The following is an 18,285-nucleotide window of genomic DNA, read 5'->3' on the forward strand; positions in this document are numbered from 1 at the left end:
ACTGCAGCATAATTTTCAGCAGGTATGCAGTAGTCATAAAAATATATGAAACTGAATGGGATGCAACCCAAGATGGGTTGGCAACACTGAGCAATCTGTTTCAAGTCTGACCAGAATGTAGTCTCAAGGAAAGAGAAGACGTATTACAGGGCAGAAAGATAAATAGAAAACTGATGGTCCAGGCAGGTAGGCAATGAGGATTATGAATCTGTGGATTAACTAGTTTTTATCTCTAAAGCTTCTGAGGAAATGCCAGCTCAGTACAGTGCCTGATAGCAATTGACTGAGAACTCGATTTTCTTCTCACTTCACTGCACCTCAAGTGAGTATTTACGCAAATGATAACAAAAACAAACTACAGAGCAAGAAACAAAGAATTATGTTTATTCAGCTCTATTCCTCAGCCCTCTAAATGGACGGAAGAAACCAGTGAGGAATCTCAGCCAGCAGGGTTATTGGTGAGAGATGCCAAAGTCTGCACTACAGCTCCATCTGAAAATCTACTGATGCTTCATCTCTGCTCTAAGACATTTCACCTGTAAACGGCGTTTCAGGGAATGGTAGGTTGTAAATTATTTTGCTACCGGTTTGCTCATGTGCCCATGCAATGCTTCTGTGCATGCGCAGAAATGTCCCGGATGGGTGGGTGAAGCATTCTAGGTGGATGGGCGGAGTCTCCCACTGCCGGTGCTTCTGGTTCTAGGAACCGGGAGCAATCCACCATTGTTTTCAGATGAAACCATTGTTATCTTGTGCTGTATTTTGAGACCAGGGTCCACAAAAGGCCAAGGAACGAAATATATATACTCAGTAGTCATCTGGCATTTGAATGACTGCCAGTTTTCATGATATAGAAATCATGTCATTTCTACTCAGATATATGGGCCTCCCTTTCACATTTTCTCCTTTGATATCCACAGCATTTATCAGCATTTGCTGTAATGCTTAGAACTTCAGCAACTCTTCTGATGCTCATGTCAGCATTTTTGAGCTCAAGACTTTTCCAAAATTGCTGAGACAGATTATTTCAAATAAAACAGTTTAAACTCAGAATAATGTATGTGGTTCTTGTTTAGTGACTACAATTGGTACTTTGTAAATTAAACAAAGTGGTCACTAAATGAAACTATAACTGTGCTCAAGATCTTTACCTTTTCTTTGCTTTACAGACCTGTGACGATCATAATTTCATACAGTCATTAAATGAGGCAGTTTCAAATTAAGGATTAGCTGTACATCTAACACTACAAGAAATATACTGCTCAAAAAAATAAAGGGAACACTTAAACAACAGGATATAACTCCAAGTAAATCAAACTTCTGTGACATCAAACTGTCCTCTTAGGAAGCAGCACTGATTGACAATCAATTTAATTTTGTTCTCAGTACATTCAACTTTGTACAGAACAAAGTATTCAATGGGAATATTTCATTCATTCAGATCTAGGATGTGTGGTTTGAGTGTTCCCTTTACTTTTTTGAGCAGTGTATATTAATATAGTAAATTTTAGTAATTAAATGGTAGTGCATGTTCACTCTTAAGAACCATAGAATTCAATGCAGCTTATTTTAGATAAGTGAACATATCAGCCTTCCCTAGCAATGTTACTTCAAATGATGAGAGATGAGTTATTTTTCTCCCATATCAATGATTTCTCATCATACTGCCTGTCATCTCCTGGCCCAAGTTCAGCTTATTTCATTTCTAATTGAACCCAAGGTAGACCAATTTTCAATCACTTTCTCCCTTCCTTGCCCACAGAGTCTTAAAATCATGTTATCCTGCTGTTATGTATGCATATTTATAACGTGTCCTCCTTCCATTCCTCTACCAAGCAGAATGATGTTTGTTTACAGCCTTAGCACTATGTTGTCACAATTGCAGCTATGCAGGGAGTTTGGAATGCCAGTTTAATTCTTTTCCACCAAAGAGCTAACACAAAGCATTCACATTGTTTAGATTATCTGCCCTCATTAACTAAGCTGGTCAAAAAGATTTATTTATTTTTCTAACTGAGTACTAGATACAAGTGAATAAATACTGTAAAAAACTGTGATTGGTGGATTTTGCCCTGCCCATTGCAGTCCAGAAGAGTGAACAAAAGTTATTATTTTACCAAAAGTTTTATTTTGGATTTTTAATGTTTATATATTGTTAAATTACCTTAGAACTACTTTGAATGTATATTTGTAAAATAATCAAGAACTGATAAACACATGGATGATGAGGGATGCTATAACATGCTTTTTCATTTGTGAAAGGAAATGAAAATAGGTCTGTTAAATGTGTGGGTCTTCTAGGACAAACAACTAGGAAGCAGGAAGGACAAACACTGATTAACTTTGTGTAAAAACTCTAGACTACCCAAAACATAGGCACAGCATCATAAGGATGTACAGTATACAAGGTAAAGACAAGCAAATGCTATATATTCTGGTTAAAAATAAAATTCCAAAGATTTGGGTGTTCAGGAAATCCTGAAAGTATTTTTCAATTGCTATGGAAAAAATTAGGAAAGCAAAGGTTCAGAATGAACTAATCCTAGCAACAAATAATAATAATAATTTAAAAACATTATTTAAACATACAAAAAACAATAAAAAATGTCAAAGAAACAATTGATTCACTATCGGAAAAAATTACAAGAAAAGTGATGGAAAGCAGGAGAAAGCAAAGCTGCTTCTTTTTTTTATTATTTTATTATGTCTTCATTCAAAAAGAAAAAAAAATATGCCCAACCTACTAAAAACAGAACGTAAGTGTAAAGGTGTAAGAGAACACCTGTCTACTCTAGGCAAGTTCAAAGCACCTGGGTCTAATGGATCTTGGAACTATTAAATCATATCCTTCACATATCCTGGGGTACTGGGGAAATACTAGAGGACTGAAAAAATGCTGATGTGGTTCCTATCTTTTTAAAAAAAGGAGAAAAGAACAGATCCAGAAAACTACAGACCAATCAGCCTGACATCAATATCTGGGAAGATCCTGAAAAAGATAATCAAGCAACAGATATGCAAACACTTAATAGCAAGCAAACTTATAACCAGAAGCCAACGTGTACAATATTTGTCAGAAACAGATCTTGCCAAACAAATCTTACTTCATTCTTTGACAAAATGACTATATTAGTGGACCAGCGAATTGCTATGGACAAAGTATACCTGGATTTCAGGAAGTAATTTGATAAAATAGATCACAATCTACTTCTTGGTAAGCTAGAAAAATGTGGGATAGACAGCATCACTACAAGATGATTTGTAACTGACTGACAAACCACATACAGTGTGTCATCCTTAATGGAAGTATATCTTCATGGGAGTAAGTAGTGGGGTACCCCTAAGGTTCTGACTCAGTCCTACTACTCTTCAATATCTTCATAAATGATTTAGATGAGGAAATAGAAGGGAACACATCAAATTTCCAGAAGACAACAAGTTAGCAGGAATAGCCAACAACCCATAAGATAAGTTCCAAAAGCATTCGCAACAGACTTGAACAATGGGCCCTATCTAACAAAATGAAGTTCAATAGAGAAGAAGTAAGGTATTGCATAAGAGGAAAAAAAGTCCCAAATGTACAAATAGAGATTAGGTGAAATGTGGCTCAATAGCAGTAATTGCAAGAGGGATCTTGGAGTCCTAGTAGACAATCACTTAAATATTAATCAGCAGTGTGCTGCTGCAGGCAGCTACCAAAAAAGTATCTTTGTTGCTCTTCTCTGCATCCTTTCTAGAGTCTCAATATCTTTTTAATATTATGGTGATTATATTGTGGTGGATGCAGTATTTTGAATGTGATCTTACCAAGGCCTTACAAAGCCGTGCTAAAACTTCATTGATTTTGTCCCTCTGTTAATGTAAAGTGGAATAATGCAATCCTACACTATATTAACAGGGGACAGAATCAATGAAGTTTTAGCATGGCTTTATAAGGCCTTGGTAAGACCACACTTGAAATACTGCATCTAGTTTTGGCCACCACAATACTAAAAAGATTACTTTATTTATTTTATTGGATTTATAAGCTGCCCAACTCCAGGTGGACTCTGGATGTCGGGACTCTGACAGAATGAAGAAGAGCGACTAAGATGATTAGTGGACTAAAGACAAAGACATATTAAGAATGGTTGCTGTAATTAGGTATCGCCAACTAGAGAAAAGAAGGACTAGGGGTGACATGATAGCAGTATTCCAATATCTGAGGGGCTGCCACAAAGAGGGGGGTCAACCTTTCTCCAATGCACCTGAAGGAAGGACAAGAAGCAATACTGTTTTCCCCAGAATAAGAGATTAGATTAGATTAGATTAGATTTATTGGATTTATATGCCGCCCCTCTCCGCAAACTCGGGCTTGAGTGCATGGCAATAAGGCCGAGCACTTATTTTAGGGTTCAAAAAAATATAGGAAGGAGAGAAGGAACCTAGAACTAAGGGAAATTTCCTGAAAATGAGAACAATAAACCAGTGGAACGGCTTGCCTTAAGAGGTTGTGGATGCTCCATCACTGGAGACTTTTAAAAAGGACACTGAATAACCATTTGTCTGAAAAAGGTATAGGGTCTCCTGCTTGAGCAGCGGGTTGGACTAGAAGACCTCCAAGGTCCTTTCCAACTGTGTTAATCTATTAATTGCATTACTGAAAAGAATAGAAGTGCAAAAGACCACATGCTACTAAAAAATCTATACAGCACTATATTCATTCTCCAACCCAGTGTATTAATACAGACCAACCACCTAGAAAGCTACAGAAGTTTCATTAGGCCAAAGATATTAATATTGATATTGATATGATATTTCAAAGTATTTTATACATTCTTTGTAAAAATACCATGTCACTCTTACGGTATGCAGTATTTCATAAATATTCCTAAAATAATCAAAGGCAATACATTCAGCAACAAAAGATTCGTTTTTATAGAGTTCTATTATACTTCTATTAATGGATGAAAATTAAGTAGGCATTCTACAATGTACTATACTTGAATGTGTTTTCAGTTACATTAAGTTAACTGAACATTTTCTTGATCATTTTAAACAAAGAAGAAAGTAAATCTGTTTTACTTAAACTTTTTTATGTGGCTTTTCAAAACTGAGTTTTGCAGTTGCATTAAAATTGCAATGTAAAAATTGTAATTAAACGGGATTAAAATATACAATAAAAATTAAAACAGTCACCCTGTGAAAATGACAATTAATGAAAACATTTCCATGCAACATGCAAATTTTAAATGAACATGAATATATTAAAAGGTTGAGAGCATTACTACATATTTGCCTGGTGTCAAAAATTTAATAAAATTAGCACCAGAATCATGCAGCTGCTATGGAAAAGATTTCTGCCTGGTGACTATTTGCTGTATTTCAGTAGTAAGATCTTTTGTGATGGCCAGCTCAGACTCAGAAGAGTCTAAAATGAGGAAGCAGCTGAAGATACTCAAGGCAAATATCAGCCTTAAATGAAGCATAAATAGACATCTGAGGCTGACATGACTGAGGAACATTCAGGTAATCTGGAAGCAGGTGAAGGCTGGATCCCAGAACTCCTCTCCGCCCCAGCCCCCCCAAGAGCATGCTGAACTGTGTGCAGAAGAGAACAGATCAGTGATACCCCTTCCATGGCAAAGGAATTTATGTCCTTGATAGGATCCATTTAAAAGCCAGCATTGTCCAGTAATTCTGTTGGGAGTAACTGCTCTGCTTGTTGGAAAACTCTGCAGTTGCATCCTGAGCCTGTTGCCTGAGACAACTCCACTTCTTGGAACCAGGTTCTGCAGACACACATTTGGATTTTGGGACTGTGACCTGTTTCTGCTCCCCATGTTGCACTCTGGCTATTCAGGGTTCATTGTAGACAAATGGCCTGGGAATTTGAGACTTCGCTGCTTTCGTGCATTCGACAACATTTTGGTGTGACACCAATTATAGAGAAGATTGGAGAAGGTCATTCGCTGGTATTGACATGTTTATTAATTGGATTTGTATGCTGCTCCTCTCTGGGGACTCGGGGCGGCTCACAACACACCTGACAGCAGCATCTTCCAACGTTGCCAAGACTTCCTCCCAACTAGAAGTCAATGGTTAGCAATCTCACGGACACCCAAAACAAGAGATGGCAAGACAGCATAAACAAAGATATGCAAGCAAGAGGCCTGCGCCCTGGAGACACAGCTGTCCATGCAAAGTGGCATTCAACGAATCCCTGCAGTTGTGGGAATACACTAGGAAGAAGATTTACATAAAAGCTCTGCCTGTCATTGCCTACATTTATTAAGTTCTAAGTAAAGCTTTTACTTCTCAAGTGTGTGTGTGTGTGTTCATGGGAATGTATGCGTATATCTGGCCAGGGACAGGCATTTCTGAAAACAACCTCCAGGCACAGGTAAACATCCAGGAAAAGACCATTGGAGTTGAGTAGCTTATAACTTCAAGTAAATAAATAAAAATCCTTTCGATAGCATGTTCTCATTCCCTAAAGGGCTTTATAGATTAAAATTAGCACTTGAATGTGGATTGAAATGAACTGAGAGCCAGAGAAGAATACGGAAAGGTGACTTAATATTTTCACAATACCCAGTTCTAATAAATATTCCTGCTGCTGTATTTTAGACTACTTGAAGTTTTCAGATCATCCTCAAGGGCAGTTCCATATAGAACATATTGCAATAATCTGTGTTTAATAACGATATAGGTCTATAATTTATGGTCTATAACCATAACTATAACTATAAGCACAGATTACTGAATCAAGGCTAAGTAGGGCAGAGCTGAATATTTTTAAAGTGCTTACCTGTTTTCTCTTCTACTGTTTTTACAGCAATAACATTTTTCTCCAAGGAACTGGGATACTAGAGAAAAATACAAAGTGTAGGTATCAGAAATTATTATACAGTAGAAGAAAATCTCCCCAAATTATTTACCTATAAAGTTTTAATTTAACAATTAACCAGTGGCCTGTCTTGCCTCCAGACATTGTAGATGTTCTTAACACCAGAAGAGATTGGACAACCATTTGTCTTATGTAGTATAGACCAGCGTTTCCAAACCGGTGTGCCGCGAGACACTGTCAGGTGTGCCGCGGCGAGAGGCGGCGGAGGAGAGTGGGCGGATCGGGCGGGCAATGGGGCAGGGCGGAGAAGCCAGGGGCGCGTTTGGCCGGAGGCACCGTGGGGAGGCAGGGGCAGCCGCGGCTCCCTTTACTCCTACTGCCGCACCACCCTGCCCCTGCTCCCCACGGTGCCTCCGGCCAAACGCGCCCCTGGCTTCTCCGTCCTGCCCCATTGCCTGCCCGATCCGCCCACTCTTCTCCGCCACCGCCTCCTGCCTTGGGGCGAGGAATCCGAGAGTCCGGGACTGTGTGGCTTTGCGCCATGAAGAGAAAACGGCCGACTTTTCCCTGCTGCCGTTTTCTCTTCATGGCGCAAAGCCAGGGCCGCCGATAGACGGGTACTACAGGGAGCGCGCTACCGGGCCCCGGGCAAATTGGGGCCCGCAGTCAGCGGCTCCTTGCACTGAGCTCCCGCTCGCAGCTGTCCCCTGGCTCCTGCTCGATGGCACGGTTTTCGGCGCTGTCCTGCTGGGCCCCAAAGACGGAAGGCAGGAAGGAGGAGAGCTCCATTCTTCTCGCCTTTTTCCCGCCTTCCTTCTTTGGGGCACAGCAGGACAGCGCCGAAAAACGCGGCATCGAGCAGAAGCCGGGGGACAGCTGCGAGCGGGAGCCCCAGGAGGGAAGTACCGGCAGTGCCCCGCCCAGCTGAAGCTTCACTGGCGTCGGCAGCAAATGTCCTTTGTGGCCCGGTGTGAGGGGGGGCTGCAGCGGCCGCAGGCAGTCGCAGGGAGATGGCTGCGGCGAGAGGGAGCTCCAGGCGGCGGCGAGAGGGAGCGCTCTCTCTCTCTCTCAGCTGACTGCAAGCGGGAGCCCTGACGTGGCGGTCAATTGAGAGAGAGAGAGAAAGAAAGAAAGAGAGACATATAAGAGAGGCAGAGAGAGAGAGAAAGAGAGACATAGCAAGAAAGAGAGACAGCAAGAGAGGCAGAGAAAGAGAAAAAGAGAGACATAGCAAGAGAGGCAGAGAGAGAGAAAAAGAGAGACATAGCAAGAGAAAAAGAGAGACTTAGCAAGAGAGGCAGAGAGAGAAAGAGAAAGAAAGAGAGACATAGCAAGAGAGACAGAGAGAGAGAGAGAGACATAGCAAGAGAGAGAGAGAGAAAGAGGGACATAGCAAGAGAGGCAGAGAAAGAGAGACAGCAAGAGAGGCAGAGAAAGAGAGACATAGCAAGAGAGGCAGAGAGAGAGAAAAAGAAAGAGAGACATAGCAAGAGAAAAAGAGACTTAGCAAGAGAGGCAGAGAGAGAGAGAAAGAGAAAGAGAAAGAAAGAGAGACATATAAGAGAGGCAGAGAGAGAGAGAAAGAGAGACATAGCAAGAGAGGCAGAGAGAGACAGAGCAAGAAAGAGAGACAGCAAGAGAGGCAGAGAAAGAGAAAGAGACATAGCAAGAGAGGCAGAGAGAGAGAAAAAGAAAGAGAGACATAGCAAGAGAAAAAGAGAGACTTAGCAAGAGAGGCAGAGAGAGAGAGAAAGAGAAAGAAAGAGAGACATATAAGAGAGGCAGAGAGAGAGAGAAAGAGAGACATAGCAGGAGAGGCAGAGAGACAGAGCAAGAAAGAGAGACAGCAAGAGAGGCAGAGAAAGAGAGAGAGAAAGAGAGACATAGCAAGAGAGGCAGAGAGAGAGAAAAAGAGAGACATAGCAAGAGAAAAAGAGAGACTTAGCAAGAGAGGCAAAGAGAAAGAAAGAGACATATAGCAAGACAGTGAAAGAGAGAGAGAAAAAAGCAAGAAAGAGATAGCAAGAGAGACAGAGAGAGAGAGCAAGGGAGAGAGAAAGACAGAGGAAGGGAAGGAGGGAGAGAGAAAGAGCAAAAAAGAGAGGAAGAAAGAAAGACGGATGGAGAGAGAGAAAGAAGGGAAGGAAGGAAAAGAGAGAAAGAGGGAGAAATAGAGCGAAAGGGAGGAAGAGAGAGGGGTTTTTTGTCCAAACTTTTCTTTAGCCCCCCCCCCTTCAATGTTCCCCAGGATTTTGAAAATATGAATAATGTGCCGCGGCTCAAAAAAGGTTGGGAAACACTGGTATAGACTGTACTATTAGGGCGTTGTTTTTTTACGACCCTGTAGTCCATTGTTCCAGGGTACAGTTAGATTGACTGAATGGAGCTGAAGGTTTCCTGCATGGATAACCTTCCTAATGCCTACAGTTTGCAACAGATGTTTTCTCTTTGCGCCCTGATAAGAGAAACAGCTGCCGCTGCCTAGGATTGAAGTCTCAGCCTCCTGAGTGTGAGTCAAGCATCTTAACATCTAGGCACCTGCACTACTCCCACAGACTATACTATTAGTAGTGGTGGAAAAAGTAAAGATGAGATCATGCAAAGAAAAAACAGAAAATGGGTATGCACTGTGGAGGAATATGTTAGTGGTTTAACATCTTTCTCCCATACTTCTGTGTCTAATTCATTTTATCCCTTCCTTTGGTCTAACTGCTGGGTAAGATGAGAGTGGGAATGCAAAAATGACTGGCAGAAAAGAAATATTTGAAAAAACTGTTGTTGCATTGTGTATGCAACAACATATTCTCCACATCTTACACATGACCATGAGTTCAAAATGGTTTCATACCCTCAACTTCGCTGAAATGATAATTTAGAGTTAGAAATGTGCTTTCCTGTAAACAGATTAACACTTGGGAAAGAATGTTAAAAATTTGATTACGGACAGCTTGAACCTCCAGAGCAGAGCTGGTGAAAATGTGCAAATATGTGATTATTTAATTACGAGTGAAAGTGTTGAAATATATGTCAAAAGTATTAACTGATGTCAGTTTTGTTCTGGCTTTATATGAAAGTATGAATCAATAGGTTGCCGACAGCTCATTACAGTGAATAGTGCTAATGAAAATATGAGTTTGGGAGAAAAATCATACAACATCTTAAATGAAAGCAATCCAGGGGGAAAATATTTTTGTAGGACATGAATGGATGGAAATAAGATGAGAACATAGTACATAGTAATTGTCATAGTAAGTGCCATTCAGAGAACTAAGAATAAAAAAGAATGATTATTGGTGAGTTTCAGAGGAAAAAAAATCTATTTTCTATACATGGTTTAAATATAAGTATAGTCATATGGTAAAAAAAATTGTATATGACTTAAAAATCAGATTTGTTCATGAAAAAATTATTCACTGAAAATAATAACTGAAGGATATAAAATGAAGCAAGATCCTGATTATGGGACATATCATTATTCTGTATTGTTAATAGTGGAAAAGAAGGAATTGAAAGAAAAAAGAAAGTAAATGAAGCTGCCGAAAGGGAAAGTATGAGTTCTGTATGTTGCAAGATATATTAGAATGAAAAGAAGGTAGATCTAAGAAAGAAGATGTGGAAAAGTGGAACAAAGTGGAAAAAAAATAAAGTGCCATTCAAGTTTTCAGACTAAGTGTGAAAAAGCATGGCTGCTGGACTGATAAAGTGAAATTGTAGTGGGGGGGCACATATAAAATTGCTGCAAAGTAAGGATGAGAGAAAGCTGCACAAAAAGAAACAATAGTTGCAAAGTAGGTTGTCAAAAAGAGCTAAATTAAGAGAGAGAAAATGCAAACAATTCATTATTTGAATGAAATAAAAATTGTTTGGGAAGTAAGCAAAGAAGGCTAGACTCCTGCAGTGGTTGGAAATAAAAACAGAAGTAATGGTTTTTGTTGAAACTTCAGTGAGAACGCTGGAAAGAGCCTTTCAAAGATTCATACGGCGATGATACCTATGTAGTGTTACAAAGAGAAGTAAAATAATTGCTGTAAAATTAATGTCCAAGGGGAAAAATGATGAAAAGGGTGTCATAAATGCTATGACAATGTTAAAAATAGCAATGCTATAGCTGTAGGTAGTGTAACTGTGCCTGAAATGCTGGTGCTGCTGTTAGTCTGTATTATATACAGTACTAATCTTGTCTCTTTAAAGCATACTGTAATTATTAGTTTATAAAGTGATAACAAATACTCCCCAGGTATTTTTTTTAAAGATACACAATAGAAGTGCTTGTGGGAATGGGGAGGTATCAGTTCTGAATGAGGAGGAAGTTTCAAATATGATCCCTGAAGACAAAGTAGCCTTAGGCTTATAAGGCAAATAATGTTAGCAAATGCTATTTGTGCCTTTTGAGAAGGCTGCCGTTCCCCACTCAGATGTGTTTTACAATTTTGTGGGGCTCCTGAGCTCCTGCTAGAGGAACTTAGCTCCTGTGATCAAGAAGACTTCTTCAATTACATCCTATGTATCACATGCAACCATTCCTGCTCAGTCCTTTATGTCCTAATCACCTCCCATTTGAATAACCAATGCATTCTGCATGGTTACTTTTGGAAAGCATTCAGAATCTGTCACAAAAACTGGTTGCCTGGACAGCAACAAGTGTCTGGATACCCTCAAGTGACCTACTGCATCAAGAATTGGCTGCCACCTGGCTTTCAGGTGCACTGCAAGGTAGGAATGTCCTCTCCCACATTCACCTACCCTTCCAAGCAGATTAAACAGGGTCAACTCCTTCCAAGGTAAATTTTATCTGACAGGATCTTGGAAATGGGCTTTTCTTTTTAATTGCTGCCTTCATGTTGAGAAAAGCTCTCTTTAAGAGGATGCAATCTCCCTTTTTTTCTCCTGGGTTGTCCAAGAGCAGGGGTGCCCAAACTTTTTACACAGGGGGACAGTTCACTGTCCCTCGGACTATAAAAAAGACTATGAACAAATCCCTATGCACACTGCACATACCTTATTTTAAAGTAAAAACCAAAATGGGAACGTACTATTTAGTGGCGGCGGGAGAAGTCTGAAATTCATATATGTCTATGTTTTGTTTTTAATTTTTTTTTGTTAATATCTGATTGGCTATACAAGGTTTTCTTGGCTTATAGAAAAATGTATAAAGAAAGAAGGAAGCACTTTGGCATAATGGTTAATAAGTGTGAAATATAATAGGTGTTATACCTTTTGAAGGAATATTAAGGAGGGAATTTAATTAAAAGAACATGAATGTAACTGGATGACAAAATTAGAAAACTTTTGCAACTTTTTTGATGATTGATATTAGTTACTAACAAAATATCGCATTTTATTTATGGAAAATTAGATGGTACAATGTGTTGTTTGAATGTATGTTAAGAGAAAAATAAAAAAAATACCCCTCCCCCAAACAGTCCTTCCTTCCTTCCTTCCTTCCTTGTTCCCTCCATTTCTCCTTGCTTCCTTCCCTCCTTCATTCCTCTCCATTTCTCTTCCCCTCCCTCTCTTTCCCTTTTCTTTCTTTCTCTCTTTTCCCTCTCTTTCACAAAAACTTCTGTGCCCCACCATGCGCCTCGGGGGGTAGGGGGTGGGAGAGGCTCCACCGCGAATGCCCAAATTATCAACCTGTATTTAAAGTACACTTAATGTTTAACAAAGCCAATGTCTAAAAAATGAGAATTCTTGAAAAATGAGAGGACTCCAAATAAGAAGGTGGTTTTTTATGAGGGTGGGCTTTTTTATCCCTACAAAATATCCAGTGAGAAAGCTTTTTCAATTTAACACATAGTTGAGACCAATGTAATATGATCACTTATTGTTTCAACGAACAATTCCAATATTTAAAAGTCTAAGAAGGCAGGATGAATGAACTTAAGGGGCTGCGTCACTGTCTCTCTCTCTGCTGAAAAAATGAGACTCCCCGCAAGTCAACTTACAGGAAAGATGGAGAGAGGGCGAGGCAACAGCTGCTTTTTCCCCAGGGCACCGCTTCTGCGCACAAGTGGCGACGCCATCCAACTGCTGCGTTTCCTGGGGGGGGGTTGTTTCCTGTTTCTTCCCAATGGCGGGAAGAATATCGGCAGGAGGGGCAGGGCGTGGTCCCCAAACATAGCCGGAGAAGCTGGGCTGGGCACAGAGCCCACGGGGGTTTCTCCCAACTGACAGCAGATCAGCTGTTGGGCGGGAGAAACACCACCGGCTCTACCGCATGGGGTTTGAAAAACCTGCACAGAGTTTGTTTGCCTGGGCAGCCACACGACCACACAGGCTAGAGGGAACAGTGGCCAGGAGCACAGGCTCCGGACGCATCCTGTGCTACTGTCACTCACCTGCGGGCCGGATAAATGGCCTCAGAGAAGCTGGGCGGGGCACAGAGCCCACGGGGGTTTCTCCCAACTGACAGCAGATCAGCTGTTGGGTGGGAGAAACACCACCGGCTCTACCGCACGGGGTTTGAAAAACCTGCGCGGAGTTTGTTGTTTGCCTGCGCAGCCACACGACCACACAGGCTAGAGGGAACAGTGGCCAGGAGCACAGGCTGCGGACGCATTCTGTGCTACTGTCACTCACCTGCGGGCTGCAGCATGCAGCCCGCAGGCCGTAGTTTGGGGACCGCTGCTCAAGAGGAATTAAGATCTGGCTTTCACATTTGGTCTAGGGCAGGAGTAGGCAAAGTTGGCTCTTCTATGACTTGTGGACTTCAACTTCCAGAATTCTTAAGCCAATCATGCTAGCACAGGAATTCTGGGAGTTGAAGTCCGCATGTCATAGAAGAGCCAGCACTGCCTAACCCTGGTCTACAGGGAAGACGACCTTTGAATGTTGGGATGCAGAAACAGACACATTATACTTTCTTTTGATACAATTGAGATTATTTTTGGTAAATTTATTTTTATTGAGGGCTCTTTTTTCCTATGTTTCTGACTGTTAGAAAAGTGAAAGAATGAGAAAGAGAGAGAGGAGGAGGAGGAGGGAATATTTGAGCACCATTTTTAAATAGGTTCTTTGCGTGACATTTTAGAAGCTTGTTTACGCAGTGGGGATATTCTTTAGGGGAATATTCCAAAAATAGGCTATGATCAAATCCTTGCAGCTAACCAGTTGAAATTTTTCAAAATGATTGTCCTTCAAAGAGTACACCATCCTTGCTATTTTCATCATTCTGCCAAAAATAAATAGTTGCACACAGTAATACTTCCTCTATTTAGCTCATTATTCATTTTTGTCCTAATTTTAAACTCCAATCAGTTAAAATTATGTGGTATAACACATTCAAATAAATATACAGGGGAGAAAACAAGAAACCAACCAAAATGGAACGAGTGATAAAACTACACTTAGAGCTGTGGCAATAAGTGAAATTTACCATAATCGTAAAATTCAGATACAAGTCTATATATTATGAGGGTCGCCCAGAAAGTAATGCACCACATTTTTTTTCTCAGCCTACAGTAATGGTACAAATGCAAAACTTTAAATATACATTATTTGAATTGTCAGGGGTATGTGTGTAAATTTTGCGTTTCTTCAGACAGATAGCATAGCTGCAGCAGCGTTTTGAAATGGCATCTGTAAGTGATGTACTTACAAGCAGCGTATCGTCATTAAACTTCTCAATGCAGAGAAAGAAACTGTTGGGAACATTCACAAACGTTTGTGTTTTTTATGGAGAATTTGCAGTCGACAGAAGTACGGTTAGTCGCTGGCCACAGAAAGTGAGGCCATTAGAAGACTGTCGGTGATTGGCACAGTGCAGAAATGGCTTTGTGACTAGAACAAGGAGTGGTACAGACAAACCCTTGTGTCTCACTGGAAGAAGGCCATAGAAGGGGATGGAGGTTATGTAGAAAAATAGGAAGTGTAGAAGAAACATCATGCTTTCTTGTGTGTAAGTTTCATTGTGTTCAATAAATAATTGTTGAAGAAAAATGTGATGCATTAATTTCTGGGTGACCCTCTAGTAATCATAAATGCTATAAAAAGCAAACTTTCAGAATAAAATAGTAACTATAAAATACATTTCTATATGTTTTGCAATAAAGCTTTAACTGAAGAAGAAGATGTTAAGCATTCCTTTATGGCAATTAAATCAGACATTTCTATTCTGTTTACTTCTTTCAAATAGCAGGTTACAGTGTAATTACATAATCAATGAAATTTACAATATATAAGATCCATTCATGCGAAACAAAAAAAATCATTTGCATAAGTCTTCCACTAAACAGCAGATTCTATTACAGACACATATTAAAACATAAGTACGCTAGTGTATGCTATCGCAGACAGATGAATTAAGTAAGGTATTTTAACTAGTAGTATATTACAACTTTGACATAAACCAAGTCTGTGTCATGAAAAAACCAACTGTTTTCTATTACAGCTTATTACCTTAAATAATAGGTAAGAAAATGAACACAATTACATACAAGTCAAGTTTCACAAGAAATGCACAGGGGAAATTTCTTTCAAAATCAGGCAAATTTTTGTTTTGCATTGCACATTATTAATGTCTCTATCTTCTAAGATATATGTCTTCATGCTGAGATAAGCTGAACAGGAAAACTGAACAAGAATATATATTGATGGTCAAAGGGAGAAATTCTCTATAAATTAAGTGTAGATGGTACTTTCATCTTCTCAGCTTGACTCCTCAGTGAAAAAAAGCTTCAAACAGTAAACAGAATCACAAGACAGATTTACTCAAAAACTTCAATGGACCAGAAAGTGAGATACAACCTCCATAAAATATCCTAGGAATCTGTAAAAAAAAAAAATCTTGACAGGCATTTTATATGGCATTTATTAAGCTTTTCTGTATTCAGAGAACTTAAAATGATTAATATAAGTATGGTTTTTTTCTCAGAACATGCTTAAACCAAAACTGAGAGAAAGGGAAACAAACCAGAAAAACCAGCAAACATTCATTCTAATTTTCTCATACAGAAAATCAAAGAATACAAGCTCAGCTTGGAAAACCAAAGTTGTGGGCAGGAGTAGGATTTTCCTAAATATACTATACAATTGTAATTCTCCCTATTAAACTACCCTGGCTTACACAGTTAATATCTTCCAAGATTTTCTGGAAAACCTACATGACTGCCACGTACTTCTTAAAGAGCAGTAAAAAGGGGGAGATAAGTGGGTTTGTTGGCTCATGCCCTGCAGTTTCCATTGCCTTCCATCTGCTCCAGGCAGTTCAATGTCTCTTTGAGAAGGTGGAGTTGCAAATGGTAGTACATCATGGCCAGAGATGGTCTGCTACCAGAATGATCAGGTGATACACTCCGGTAGAGATTTTTGGGATGTGCATGCAACTGCGTGTCCCCAATACACACATGCACGCCCCCTGCACGAGATTTGGCATCTGCGCATGCACAGCAAGCGAAACCTTGTGTGAAGACGTTTGTGTGAGATTTTGCCAATTTTAGCCAATTTTTTTGCTTCTGCACATGCACAGAAGCCAAATTTCACACTGCTAGGCACATACGCACCTGCCAGATGCCACGCACGCCCGCGATAGCCTCAGAGAGAGCATCAGTAGCGCCAAAGACAGTTCTTCACTGAGCATGGCATCAAAATCTGTTATGACATAAAAGAAGCCCTTTCACTTGTGGACATCTCCTCTGATAGCCACATAAGATTACTTGCTGTAAAAGAGCATCTAAGTCACCTGGATATCTTTAAGGGGATGGTCTCATTCTGTTTGCTAGTCATCTAAACCTGTTACTTCAACTATTTTGAATGAGATGTAAACATTTGAAGTCTGGATTAGTTGTAGATTTCTGTAAAGTGCAGCATATTTACAGAGGAAAAACAAAATGAAAACAAGAAAGACCTTACATCTATATTCGTTAAGGGTCACATACAATTAATGGTTTGATAATGTCGCTAACTAAATAAAAATATATACATTCATTATACATAAATGTAAAACGGGTTTAAAGTGGAAAGGAAAACAGAAGTGACATGTAGCACGATGGAATATTTCATTTTGAAAAAGATATTTGTTTTGACTAGATGAAAATGTAAATCAGCAGCCCTAATGGAAACCTTTATCAGTGCACAAGGTTAATATTTTCTAAAAACACAAACTTCTTTAAGTAGATCAGTGCCTTCGAAACAATTTAATGCCATCTTGTGGTCAATTGTGTATATGAATTCAATAAATAAGAACCAGATCACATTGTTTTTATGTATATATGAAGATAGTGGAAATATTTGGCAGATCTGGGACATACAAATATTATAAACCAATAAAGCAGAGAAGAGTATTATATTATTTCCTGGCTTATCTCAAGACTATTTAGTTCTTCTGAAAGATACCTTACATAAAGGGAAGTTCTCCTTCAAAATAAGATGTTGCATGCCACCATATCCCTTATAAACAACCATTATTCACAATGCTTCACTTTAGTTGGCAAGTGACTTTTGTCAAAAGCAAGTAACAATCAGGCAGATTGGCCCCAGTTCAACGCTTTGTGTAGGTGGAATATGGTTTGTATTGGATAGATAGATAGAGAGAGAGAGACAGAGACAGATAATAGATAGATATCCCATGAATATTTCATAAATACAGTTATCCCCTGATTATCGCAAGGGTTCCATTCCAAGACCCCTCGCAATAATCGATTTTTTGGGATGTAGTGGTGCGGAAGTAAAAACACCATCTGCGCATGCGCGCCCCTTTTTCCATGGCCGCACATGCGCAGATGGTGGAGTTTGCGTGTGGGCGGCGGGGAAGACCCAGGGAAGGTTCCTTTGGCCGCCCAACAGCTGATCTGCTCCGCAGTGCGGCAGCAGCGAGGAGCCGAAGATGGGGTTTCCCCGTTGCGTGGGCGGCGGGGAAACCCCGATTCGGCTCCTCGCTTCTGCCGCCGAGCAGATCAGATGCTGGGCGGCCGCGGCAGCAGCGAGGAGCCGAATCGGGCTTTCCCCTTTGCGTGGGCGGCGGGGAAACCCCGGCTCCTCGCTGATGCCCCCGCTCGCCCGCCCACCAGCAAGAGGGGGAGAGATAGAGAGAAGGAAAGAAAGAGATGAGAGAGGGAGGAAGAGAGTGTGAGAGAGGAAGAAGCAAGATAGAGAAAGAGAGAGAGAAAGAAAGATGAGAAAGGAAGGGAGTGACGTCATCGGGTGGAAAAATCGCAATATAGCGTTTCGCAAAGATCGAGATCGCGAAACTCGGGGGATCACTGTATATAAGTACCGTGGTACCTCTACTTAAGAACTTAATTCATTCCCTGACCAAGTTCTTAAGTAGAAAAGTTTGTAAGTAGAAGCAATTTTTCCCATAGGAATCAATGTAAAAGCAAATAATGTGTACAAACCCATTAGGAAAGAAATAAAGGCTCGGAATTTGGGTGGGAGGAGGAGGAGGAAGAAGAGGAGGAGGACAGTCGCTACCGAAGGAAGGAGGTGAGGTGAGGGGAATCAAAAAAATCCAAAACTTT

General features: G+C 40.2%; 1 protein-coding gene across 3 annotated transcripts in view; it reads right to left on the reverse strand.

Annotated features, from left to right (window-relative positions):
- LOC139160902 (PRELI domain-containing protein 2-like) overlaps positions 1 to 18,285 on the reverse strand; it is a 73,951-nt gene that overhangs the window by 18,073 nt on the left and 37,593 nt on the right. For all 3 annotated transcript variants that reach the window (XM_070739353.1, XM_070739355.1, XM_070739356.1), the window contains one exon: positions 6,791 to 6,848. In XM_070739353.1, the coding sequence (XP_070595454.1) occupies positions 6,791 to 6,848 (58 nt within the window). The remainder of the gene's footprint in view (positions 1 to 6,790; positions 6,849 to 18,285) is intronic.

This window comes from Erythrolamprus reginae, chromosome 2 (assembly GCF_031021105.1).
Source record: "Erythrolamprus reginae isolate rEryReg1 chromosome 2, rEryReg1.hap1, whole genome shotgun sequence".
Taxonomy (NCBI): Eukaryota; Metazoa; Chordata; class Lepidosauria; order Squamata; family Dipsadidae; genus Erythrolamprus; species Erythrolamprus reginae.